General features: G+C 41.9%; 1 protein-coding gene across 6 annotated transcripts in view; it reads left to right on the forward strand.

Annotated features, from left to right (window-relative positions):
* Positions 1-13,174, forward strand: part of TUT4 (terminal uridylyl transferase 4) — a 1,006,035-nt gene that overhangs the window by 111,216 nt on the left and 881,645 nt on the right. For all 6 annotated transcript variants that reach the window (XM_069232665.1, XM_069232664.1, XM_069232661.1 and 3 more), the window contains 2 exons: positions 2,077-2,213; positions 6,646-6,762. In XM_069232665.1, the coding sequence (XP_069088766.1) occupies positions 2,077-2,213; positions 6,646-6,762 (254 nt within the window). The remainder of the gene's footprint in view (positions 1-2,076; positions 2,214-6,645; positions 6,763-13,174) is intronic.

Here is a 13,174-nt window from a genome sequence, read left to right on the forward strand (position 1 = left end):
AATGTGGAAATCTGATTTTTTTTAAAATTAATTTATTCACAAAACAGAAATTAAATATGGATAAAAAAACATAAAAACTAGAGCACTAGTTAGGTCATGCTTAACCAGAAAGATTATCATTTGATTTGTGACACGATTGGTATAGAATGAGCTACAAGTGACCAACAGGCTTTTAAATGTCAGTAATAAAAGAAACTTAACATGGGTCTCAGCAGTGTTGGTGAGGCAACAAGAGGAATTGTTTTGACTGTGCTTTGTGACTCTTGAGTGTGGGAAGTACTCTGAATAGCTAGACGATTCAGTGCCATAGAGTACAAAATATTCTCACTTCAAGTTATTCGTTTGTGGAATCAAGACATCTGCTGAGGACATAGTTCTTGTGCCACTTGCCTCTTGCCCTCTAGGCACTCTATGGCTTTGCCTGTAGCTATTATATGCAACTCCTTTGTGGTGTACTGTGACCGGTGCACACATTTTGTCCAATCCTACTTTGAATGTGTGGACCCCTGAACAGCACACACTATTCTTCCCCATATAGAATATCTTCATACTTGCATCACCTTAAATCCCAGCTTATGCAGAAAGGGGCTTTTGAAACTGTTCTGGACACAATTGTTTGCTGTCAGTTTTTCTCCTCATCCCAGCCATGAGCCTCTGAGAATAGATTTTTTTGTTTGTTAATGGTGTGCACCATTCAAAGAAAACCTGGATATGCCCAGCAAAAAGATTGAGACTGAATGTTTTAGACTCTGAGGTTGGTGGGTAGGGGGAAGGGTTGGGGGGTCTTAGTTTGGGGAAGGGGGGGTTCAGGTTGGGTGGAGGGGTGGGTAGATAGGTTTTATAATTCCCTCCTGGGTAAGAAGTCCTTGTCTGCCGCCTGATGACAATGCAGCTCACTTCGTCTTTCTGGTATCGATAGCTGAGACGCTTAATGTGGACATAAGGCTTTCCCATGAAGTTCTCAATGCCAGCACAGCTTTAGTAGCTCCATCATTTAAAAAAGATGATTCTCATAATGGATGATGCATGATGAGAATCATGAGATGTTATTAAAGGACCATGTTTTATTTTTCATATTATTTGTTTTCAGTGAAGTGTGGAGGTGCCCAATTGCAGAATGTTGTTGGTGTGGCTCGTGTTTTATTAGTGTGCACCATACTTTTCAAACATTCATGTCTGGTTTGTATGCAACACACACATGATATCTGGAAATCCCTCTGACAACTCTCACTGCACGTGCACACACATCACTGGTATGTCCCAAGGGGGCAGTCACTACAGTGGATTCTTTACATTCTGCTCTTCTGGCATTACAGAGACACTTGCTATATGTAATTCTCATTGTCTAGCACATTTTAAAATTGAATATCAACTGATTGGAGCTAACATCCAGTGCAGAGTATTGCAGTACATTTGTAGTCATGGTGACCAACAGAACATTAGAGCTTTTGCTTCGTTTACTGATAAATCCTGCTGGTAACAATCACATCAACTAAGAAAACTAATGAGCCCATGGCCCTTCCAGCTTCTGGGCTGTACAAAGCGATTCATGAAGACATGTTAGCAATTTGTAAATTGTATTTTATTTTCAAGCTTGATATGTCTTACGGTTGTACTACAATAAACTAAACACAAAATATTTTGCTGTCCTTGTAGTCATGTATGGTAGATATGCTTGTGGTGATCAAAATCTGCACACCATGCATAGTAAACTTCATATCTCACAGTCCTTTTTTGACCAAAGCTGTTACTGGTCCCAACACATGATAGAGTAGTGTTCCTTAATTGTTCCCAACAGATTCTTGTTTGTGGGTCCCAACCACTTTCTTGTTCCTTGGAAATGCCAAAAACGTAGTTCAGTCTTCAGACTTTTTAATGAACGTTTCCTTCTGGATCAGCACTTAAATTACAAAGTTTACAAATAAAGGGCTGTATTGTACGATCCGCAGTTATTGGGGGGTGGGATATTCAAGGCCCACATGCTTAGTTTGCTAGAGTTTCTATTCATATTTGTCTGTTTTATTGTCTTATTTCTGTTGCGCAACACCAAATTTTTAAATGTTTCTTCTTTTAAAGATAAAGTTAGAAACCTTGTGCCTACTGAATTAGAAAATGGAGCTGTGATTGAGTCGTCTTCAACCGAGGAGCAGAAATTGGGTTTAAAGCAGGCGGAAGAGAGACTTGAAAGAGATTATATTTTTCGACTTGAAAAAGTAGGTTATTATCCTGTTAACTGTGTTGAAAATTCTAAGACAATCACTTCCTTAGTATTTTGCTTTTTAATCACAAAGTACATAATATTTTACACATGTAACATTTGGTGTATTGTATTTTTTTTTTTATATAGTGCTTTAAACCATTGATGGGGTCACACAGTACTGTGATTTCCATCAGGTTTCTGGGTGCCCTTTCTTAGTGAATGACTAAGAAAGATATAGGCAGTTATTTAGGCAGTTGGAAATAAATGAGAATATGTTGTGTGATGTGCGAGGTTTGAGGACAAGCTTGAAACCTGATGCAGCTGCTTCCTTGAGCAAAGCATGAATAGCTGACAAATAGTCTGAATAGATACATTCATGCAAGCATTTTTTGATTAAAAAAAATGAATTGATGTTTGTGAACATTAAGAAAATCAAGTAGACATACCATTCAGTGATAGGCTAGACATTAATATCAATTTGATATACACATAATTAATAACTAAGTGCTTGCCAAGAGCAAATGCGCTTTGACTGGTGAACTACATTTAGTACATCAAAAGTTCAAATAGATACTACAAATAGCTATTTGTTTATGCTCACAGAATATACATTAAATGTTAAGCATTGCCTTTGACCACACACAATTAAGAGTCCATAATAAATTATTCAAATGTTCTGTCCTTAACTGTGATCTTTCGAGCTTCTACCCAGCACGTTTTACGTCAAACTTGCTTGTCGCCTGCAACTTTATCAGAGTGAACAAAGCATAATTTAAAAAAAAATAATTTCTTCCACGACAAACAAACTGTTACGGTAATCGTATCCTTATTAATAATCCACTAAGACATTAGTGCTGTTAGCTGTGCATTTTGCAACATAATTGGTGTTGGCACACCTGATTTGCTACTCTCGCTGAATCTGCCCGATGACATGAGGTAGTACTTTGTATAGACTAATTTTTTTTTTTTTTGGTCCAAAATCATGATGACTGTTTTTGTAGGCACAGAGCGATTCCAAATTGTATTACATTTTATTATAGTAATTGTAAGAAAAGAACTAGCAACATATTTACATTTGTCCTTGATGCCTGCCCATCAGTACACTAACTCCAGTTCAGAAAACAATATACATTTGGAGTCCTTCAATTCAAATTTATAATTTAAAAAGTTGTTTGAAAAATCCAAACGCTTAGCTTTTTAGGTACTAATAAACTTTCCCTGTGTCTTTTTTTCTTTTCAATCCAACTTGCGCACTTCTCTTAAGTGCCACAATGCTCAGGTGAGCTACTTTTCTCTAGAAAATACCCAGGTACAGCCACATTTTATGGACATATAAGGAAAGGGATTTGACACCCTGAACAGTACCTTACTGATATAGAAAGAAGAAAAAAAACATGAAACTGAGATTGCACATGTTATCCACAAGCAGATTGTACAGGTAAAGCAGTATATTCTGTCGTGCCCCAATCTCTATACACACATATCTGGGCCTAGAAAGAGAAACGTAGTTATACTCCGACTTCACTTCAACCATACGACGCGATCCTGTGAGAGCCAGACAAGAGATTGTTGAGTGCATGGAAAAATACCTTGCCCTCAGTGAAAGTCGGGGACTATTTGTAGCAACAACGTGGAATGCTTATGAATTGGTATTAATCTTGGAAGACTCAGAAGCCTAGAAACTAGATTCTGGAGGCAGAGTTACAGACACTTGCCCGACAGTATGATCTTTGTCCTTTACTAACTCTTCCATGGGAAAATTACAACTTTGAGACGTCAACTTAAGTCCATAGGGAGTTTTATGACAAAAGCAGTCGGAACTTTGGTTTCAAAGCTCAGCAAGGACCTACAGAAATGTACCTCCTGTAGGCCAATTGCCTTCTTGAACTGTGATGTTAAACGATGTACGAAAGTCTTGGTAACCGGTTGGAAAATCTCCTGCACGGGGTAATTTAACTGGACCAGTTAGAATTTGTTAAAGAAAGGTAAGCATGCTACAGCATACATAGGGTAATCCACCTAATCGGCAAGGTAAGGGAAAAAACATACAGGCTATTCTAGACTCAGGTGCAGAAAATGCCTTCGACCAAGTGGACTGGTGTTTCTTATCAATGGTCTTGGAGGAGGTAGGCTTGAGGACTGGTTTTATTTCCAGGACTATGACACTCCTAAAGCTCATGTAACATTTAATGGCCAAATTTCTCGGGCATTTAATTCGAGAGGGGAACTCAACTAGTTGCCTCCTCTTTTTTGTCTCTTATTTATACTAAGCATTGAAATACCGGTCTCCCAAAGCAGAAGATATACAGTGAATACCATTTGAAGTAGAAACACATTAATTCACTCTCTTCTCCAATGATGTCACCGTTGCATTGGAAGAACCATCCCGATTCTTAAAAGGCCTTATTAAATAACTGGCAGAATGTGAACAACTGACAGAGTATAAAATAATGAAAAATCAGACACTCTAAATCAGTCATTACCCCCAAACGAGGTAAACATTTTGTGGCTCATGTATGTTTATTATCTAGAAGTTAGACTTACAGTGAACATTCAGGACTTTCATAAAGCAAACTACCACTGTTTCCTAGTGGAGATATGACCAGAGCTCAATAGATTGGGCCCCCCTATCCTAGACAGGGCAAATTAATGTAAGGAAGTTGAATGTTCTTACTAGAGTTTCTAGGTGTTGCCAATCCAGACAGAGGAAGGATTCTTGCCAACTTTAGAAAATGTAATCCATAAATTCATTTGGAAGAGTACCTGTTTAAATTTGTCTCCATTTGAGAAAAAATATATGAGAAACGTCTAGCCAGCTTGATGTCTCGGAAAGTCCTCATCTCCAAGATATATGCAATACTATTATAAACTAAAACTAATCGTAAATAGATTTTACAAAATAACAGGGATAAGTCGATTGGCAGAGAAATCACATACAATGCTATAGTTTGACATCAGTATAAACTCATTATCCATGAAAACAAAATAAATCAACTACAAGTTGCTTTATGTATTGCATTACTAACCACAAAAGTGCACCAAATGTTTACAACTGGTAGCCCCATGTACTGTCGACAATGTGGGCAGAGGGCCTCAATGATTAATATTTGGTAGGACTGTTTAGGTTCACAGCAAAAGTGGAAATAGATAGCAGGGGCAATTAAGGAGATTTTGGTGTACCCACTCCAGCATTCACTTGAAGTGTTGGTGGGATTACGGCAACCATGCCTTAAATACTTTACAAAAAACAACTGTAGTATACAGTGGACTTGCCTGGGAGCAGCCAATCTAGAATTAGCCCTATAGTGGAAAATAAAGGATGCAGCCTGTAGCTTTCGTTGGTATAGTGCGCTGTGGGATATAGTTGCTGAGCAATGTCATGGCGAACCTATATGAGTGCTGATGGAATATGGGGCCCACTGGTGGACGTTTTATAATAGAGCCATTCCAGCACAGTTTGCTCTTGCCACCAAGATTAAAGGTCCTGCAGCTCATTAGGTGAGGTGCATGGCTGACTAGTTGCTATATAAAATTATTTGCATTACATTTTGAATGGGCTAACCCATGTTAAACTTTGTATGATATCATTTTGAACTAATCTAACTAAAGATTGACTGACAATAGCTGGATTGAATTTGATGGGTTGGGTATGGGGGGGGAAATCTGTAATGTTGGATTCTTTTCTTGTTTATTTTTTTTTATTTTCTCATTTAATACTATTGGGAAAAAGTAAATATTGATGCATCCAAATACTGCTGTAACATATAGTCTGCAAATATTCCATGTCAATGTGGATGTCAATAGATTTTTGCTTCAAAAAACACAAAAGCTGTGTAGTTAGAAATATATACGGCCTACCTAGATTTCCATGCCTGGTGCTTTATTTGTGAATCTTCTAAAAATTAAAAAATCTACTCGCATCACAGAAAGAAACCTTGAAGTAGCTCTTTTTTTATTTGTGTTAATTGTTTTGTTCCAATTGGCTCTATACTTGCAGGTTAAGCATATGGGACATGGTCTGTATTGCACTATTGCGTCGTTGCTGCAATTTTCCAAGCAAACTGAGGTACCTCTCCAGGCCTGTTGATGTATAAACTGCATTGCAAACATACTTCTGCAAACAATGTGTCTGCTATAACCACCTCAGTACGTACACTATAATAGTTCTTTATAGACCTGTTCAGAAGAACTCCATACATCATACCTACAGAGTGTTTACTGTGAGCACAGTATTGTAGTTCATCCTTTCACACTTTGTAGGTATTATCCAAATGTTGTTCTTCTGGTGCATGTATATTACACCTCCATTACAGCAACCAATACAATCTGGAAAGTGGTGTATTAGTCAATTTCTGAGTTAGCTTAAATCAGCCTGCTAAAGATAAGTCTGTTATTTTAATTAGATGGAGTGCTTGCACATGTTTGTTAAATTGTGTGTTTTTCAGCCTTCCCCAGATTACACCAACTTCCACTATCTATGCAAGCTCTGTCAAGTGCACATTGAAAACATCCAGGGAGCCCACAAGCATATAAAGGAGAAGCGCCACAAGAAGAACATTGCGGTAATAACACAGCTCTTAGCAAATGTGCCAGTGTTTAATAAGAAATAATTGTACAAGTTGTTGGTGAGAAGCAGTGGCTAATTTGCAAATTTTGTGTTTGAGTGGATATGTTTAATGTGTTCCTCACAATATGCTTTTCTATACTAGTTTCATGGTAAAAATATTTGGAATAATTATAAACCTTTATATGTGTTCACAACATTTGTCCTTGTTGCCAATTTCTTTGTGGAAGTTTAAAAAAAATAAACACATGAGATGACTGTCAGACTCCACTATTCATGACTATGCCTCTTCTCATTCCATCCCCTTTTGGCTGACAGACCTTGACCCCTAATTTATGGGATCCTATAGTATGTTTTTACCATTTCCGGCACTGGTTAGTTAACGATAAACATCTATTATTTCAGCGCCAAAAAGATGCTCGTTGAGGTGAATATGTGCTTTACAAATACATTTGTTATGATCATAATCTGCTTTGCCTGGACTGCAATAGTGGACATGGAATTGTTCTGGCTGCTACCTGACCTCTATGAATGGGCATGGGGTTGAGGGGAAAACATCTTAAGTGTGTATGAGAGGTTGGGTTTAAGCATCACTGTCAGTCTTCCTGCCAAGTATCAAGCGTTGGAGGTAGACTGACAACCTTTTAAGAATTACGGTATTCCTGTACAGGGATCTTTTTATCAGGCAGTTCTGGTTGCTTCTTTGCGCTCAGTAGCAGTAGTCCCTCACTAATTCGGACTTTCTAAACATTATTTGCTACTGTGCTCAAGAAGGCCAACAATCTGCTTTGCAGCTACTGCCAGCAGTTCTTGAAATTTCATGGTCACGATTTCTGTCAGGATTATGTGGTGCGATGTCTCAGAAGAGGACTGTTTCCCCGCTTCACAAAACTGCAAGAAATGCTGCAAGAAGAAGTATATTGTTTGCACTAAAAAACAAATGTGGGCTACCTTGAGATGGTAGCCTTAGTGCTAGAGAATGCTTAAGAAAACCAGTTTAATATCAAGGCACCACAATTTTTTTCAATACAATCATGCTTGATCAAGTAGGTCAGTGACTATACATAAGTATTTCAGGGGTGTTGCAGTTTTTTCTAGTCCATTTCTGCAGACCCAAGAGCACAAAGGCGGTACTTCTGATATTTTATACCATTCCAGGGATTTCACTACTGGCTTTTAGGTTGAGCCAACTAGACAGAGCATGCACTGTCTTTTGCAAGGCATTTTGTGGCTCACCAAGAATAGAGGAGCTTGCATACTATTGGTTGACTTTCATTGTCTCTCTCTTTTGTCTGCTTCTCATTGGTGTCCCAGTTTGTCAATCTTGTTTTTGTCCCTCCCGGGGAGCATTGCCTGTTTACAGTCTTCTTGATTAGCTGGCATTGCTGCTTCCATTGCGTGTTTTTTCATGTACTGCTTTTTGTTGTGTGAAGCACTCCATTAGAATGGGTGTTTTTTTTTTTTTTTTTTTTTTTTTTTTTTTTATAGAGCTGTATTCCTGTATGTCTCTCCCCCAAATTCTTTGTTGCTCTCTGTTACCCGGCTGCTTCACCCTGCTTCTCTCCCTCTTTCACTTGCCTGTGTTCTTCCCATTAATAAAAAATCACCTCAAAGCTGATCGGAGTCTGCGACATTTCAACCCTCCACTGTTTTTGTTTTTGTTTTTTGTTTTTTGGACAGTCAGTCTTTTCTTGGTGTTATAGACTCCTCACTTTAGTAGCTTGAAGACAAGAGAAGAGATTGCATTGGTAAGTTATTTTTAACACAAAATCTTTAGGTTGTTGTTTATAGTTCATTTGACTGTGATCGTAAACCCTGCCCTCCAAGCAGAAGCTTAGTATGATGGAGATGTGGGATGGGGAAACAAATGGACAAGACGAAACAAAAGAAAGGGTGGGAGGGAGTTTGAGACCACAGTTTACAAAGGATGGGATATCACAGCCAGGGGGAGGATGTTTTGTATGTGAGATCATTCATGAACAGAGTCTTCCTTAAGAAATTAGGTTTTCTGGGATGCTGGATCACAGGAATGGTGTAGGTTTGAAAGGGGACGGCAAAGGAGGTCAGAGAGCTGAGCCTCTAAGAAAGTTTCTAAGAGGAAATTTAAATGGAATGGGTGGGTCCTACACTTAGGGATATGCAATTTGTGCCATATTTGTTTGGGTGTCATTGGCAAGTCACTGGAGCAGTATTTTTGAAATGTCTTTCAAAGGGCTTTAGAGTACTACTTGCTGGTATTTTGTGTTCTGAATTGTGCCCTCTGTGCTTCACCTCTCTCTGACCACCCCCCCCCCCAATACCTAAAGTACTTCTTTAGCCTTTTAGTCACCTGCTAAAGCAACATCATTTATGTTTATCCAAAAAAGAAATTGCGTCTATACCCGTTGACACATCCGAGTCCTTAACCCTCTCCACTCCAGAGGGATAATGCAGACAGACCCCATTGCCTGTGGCCCTTCATAGTGTTTTTTTGGGGAGCAAACAGAATTGTCGCAGGCAGAAAGGAAGTGCCAGTAGCAGAGGAGAAGAGTTGACCAGCGGTCCTGCAGATATCTCCAGGCACACAATACATCAAGTATGGTGTCCTGCACACTGCATTGGCTGATTTGTTCTGTGTATGGGTCGATAGAGGGATGGGAAGGGAATGAGAGAAATCCAAGTGCACTGGCATTAAATATTGAGGTCTTCGCACAGTCTGTTTTGTCATTCTGTAGTACTGAAAATTCTCTGAGGGACCTTCATTTCCTGGGAGGTTAGGAAGCTCTACAAAGTGGGGTAAAAAATAGCAAAAGACATGGGCTAACAAAAGCAGGATGCGAGTGGCATACAGAAGGACAGCTAGATTCTAGGGTGAAGAGTACTTTGAGAGAACCCTGTGCATGCTTGAGCTCTGTGTCTAACGCTCTACATCTCCAACTTTTCCATGCTCTTCACCCCATATCACATCTTTGCCTGATTGTGTACCCAACCTTACATATGTCTGCTTTTAATTTAAAGAATGGGAGTGATAAGCTGAAGAGCCACCAAGAAGGTCCCACACTATCAAAAGCTCTGATTTTATAATGTTAAAAAAACAGTGTGGCAAAGCCTGTAAGTGTAAGTGTGACATTTGCTTGGTGCACACACCCAGCCGTCATCCAGAATTGCACTGTATCCAGGTTCACATTGACATGTCAATCTGGCAAGTGAAATTTATTGAAATAGTTCTCATACTGATCACAAATCCAAAAGACCAGCACAAATTAAGTCTGTGAACCATCACATCTTGGTTTTATAAAAGTGATTGTTTGGTGGTTCTTTTACCTGTTTAACAAATATTAGATAAATTGTCATAAATGCTGAATGTTGCCCAAAACCTAGAGGGAGGCCCAAATGAAGATCTCAAAGGAAATAAACCCCTCCTCTCTAAAGGCTAAAGATATTTTAATATTTTTTTATTTTTTAAATCTCAGCTCTCCTGTTAGGGATGATTAGTCAGCCGCCATTATGATGAGAGCAGATCCAAAAGGGCAAAGATTCACCTGTAATACGGAGGTCTCTACATAAATGTACAAATAAAGATACAGATCACATCAGGTCCTAATCATGTAAAGGATCTCTTGAGTTGGAAGCTAGTTCAAAAGAGCATATGCAAGGTCTTACACAAGCTCATAATATTCTAAGCACAGAGCTTCTGCTAAGTGCAAACAGTGATTTCTAGAGGTAGAAATTTGTGATGCTTTCCGTCCGCACAATTTATAGCTGCTTTCTTTTGAACTGCTTGATATTTCCTTACACTTTCTTAGACATACTTAGCATAGAGTATAATATTTCTTTTAATTTATGACAAACTATGCTGTTTTTGCTCATTTTAATGTTCTCCCCAGGGCACGTGGAGGTCCAGAGCAAAAATTCAAAATAATAAATTTACCACTAGATTGCATAAAGCCCAGTATAAATGTAACTTTTCCCAAACTTGTTGCCATTTAAACCAACATTTGGCATTGTAATATGAGCATTTTCACACTGTTCATAATACAGCGCTAGGCAGCCTGTCTGGTAAGTCTTGGATAGATAATTGCAGCATAAAATCTAACAACCGTTTCTTCATTCCCTTGTACCTTTAAACAAGCTTTGGCAGAGTCAATAAGTTTTGTCTTTCTGATGGATACAACTACCTGTGGATTCCTCACCTGATGAATACTCCCATGGCGCCAGCATTTGACGGAAATCTTCTTACTAGTCTCTGCACGTCGACGAGGACGTCACTCTAGCCCACGCGACGCCGTCTGACGTCATACAGGCAATAAGAAGTCCTCGCCGACGTGCCGATGACAGTTCCCTTTTTTCCGTGCATTCGAAACGGTTATCTTCGAGGGAGTTACTGTTACCTTCGCGGTTACAGTGTATTGTCTGCTGCGTAGTCTTCTCTGCGGTAACAATGTCTCAGAGGAAGTCGGGTTTCAAGCCCTGTCGAGAGTGTGGGGGCAAGATGTCAGTTACAGATCCTCACTCCGACTGTTTATGGTGTTTGAGCTCCGACCACGACGTCTCGACTTGCGATTCATGTTAACACATGAATCCGAAGGCCCTCAAAGAGCGCGAGGCCAAGTTATTTATGGCAAAGTCAAAGAAGAAGGAGAAACATCATAAGAAGTCTTCTTCGCCAAGGTCTCACCGGCGTCATCGAGACTCCTGGCGCCGTAGAGACTCACGACGTCACTCCAGCAAGGAGTCTCGTTCGAGGTCACCTTCGGCTCGGCGTCGGAGGACTTGGGAGGTCAGCCCCACGGTCACGCCGCATCCATCGACGCCGTTGCCCTCTCCGGCGTCACCGGCTTCACCTGGTCAGGCGTCAGTGATTGAGGTGGTGCAGCTTCTTGTGTTTTCTCCGGCGTCGCAGACGTCGAGGCCGGCGTCGGGGTCGCCCTCGATCCAGGCACCCCAGTATCCGGCTTTTCCCACTCCTGGAGCCGATAGTACCGCGTTCCTTAATGCGATGTATGCCATCTTTCAGCAGATGGCTCCAGGAGCTGCTCCGGCTGGTCCTTCGGGGCCCTTGGCCTTTTCGTTGGGTGATCCTGCGCCTCTTCGGCCGGCACCCTTTATGCCCTTTCTCCCTTTTGGGAATGTGGGCTCGGCGCCGGTGCCGGCGTCGGTGGCCGCTCCGGTGGCTTCGGATGTTTCGGCCCCGGAGGTTGCCCCTCCGTCGAAGTCAGGATTTTGCCCTGTGACTCCGGTTGGTCCATCGGCTCCAAGACCTCGTCCTCCGGCTCCTGCCTCGGCGCCGAAGCTGCCTGTGGCGCCGGACGCGGCGTCAGATGCTTCTGGAGATCGGCGCCGTTCTTCGACGTCGGCGGAGGCCATGTCGACTCCGCGTATCGAGGAGAGACTTCATTCGAGGAGGCGTGCTCTCCGTCTTTTAGAAGAGCAAGAGTACCAGCGAGTCCTAGAGGAGGGAGAGATTGAGGACTCTGGAGACGGACTGCATGGTCTGGATACAGCCAGTGGGCTGGACACTTCCCCTGAGTGGGACCTTTCATCTCCAGGGGAATATACGGAGGAGGCTGCTTCCTTTCATGCTGTGGTGAGGAAGGCAGCGAGCTTTTTGGACCTGCCTTTGTCGGTGGCAGAGGCAAAGCAGAATTTGCTGACAGAGGTATTGCATCCGGCCTCTGCTGCAGCTGAGCCTCTCTTGCCATTTAATGAGGCTTTGCTGGATCCGGTGTTGGAGGTGTGGAAGAAGCCGGTGTCTTCCTCGGCCGTTCATAGGGCTGTGGCCAGGAGGTATCGAGCTGCACCATCTGACCCTGGCTTTCTCTCTAGACACCCTACGCCGGAGAGCTTGGTGGTGCAAGCCTCCTGTTCCTCAAAGTCAGCGCCTGGTTCCTTCCCGACGGTGCCTGGAGACAGAGACTCCAAGAAACTGGATGCGCAGTCCAAGAAAATATTTTCGTCATGCAGTTTGGCGTTGAAGGCCACCAACGCCACGTGCATTCTGGGGAAGTACATCCATGCGCTGATGGATGATATTTCGTCTTCATTCACGGAGCTTCCCCAGGGTCTTTTGGATGTGGTCTCGGACGCCCAGGCTGCCGCGACCCAGATTATCCAGTCTGGGCTGGACACGACCGACTCGGTGGCCAGGGCGATGGGCACGGCTGTGGTGGCAAGAAGACAGGCCTGGCTCCGAAACTCAGGGTTCTCTGCGGATGTGCAGTCGACCCTGCTGGACCTCCCGTTTGATGGGGACAGACTGTTTGGAGCCAAGGCAGATTCAGCCTTGGAACGATTTAAGGAGAGCAGAGCCACAGCCAAATCGTTAGGACTGCAAGCTCCTTCTTCCTCTGCCTCTTCTAGAATTTTCAGGAGGTTTCGGGGATTTGGGCGTGGCTCTTATTCCTCTTCCTTTCGGGGGAGGTTCCAGCAAC

This window comes from Pleurodeles waltl, chromosome 4_2, assembly GCF_031143425.1.
Source record: "Pleurodeles waltl isolate 20211129_DDA chromosome 4_2, aPleWal1.hap1.20221129, whole genome shotgun sequence".
Taxonomy (NCBI): domain Eukaryota; kingdom Metazoa; phylum Chordata; class Amphibia; order Caudata; family Salamandridae; genus Pleurodeles; species Pleurodeles waltl.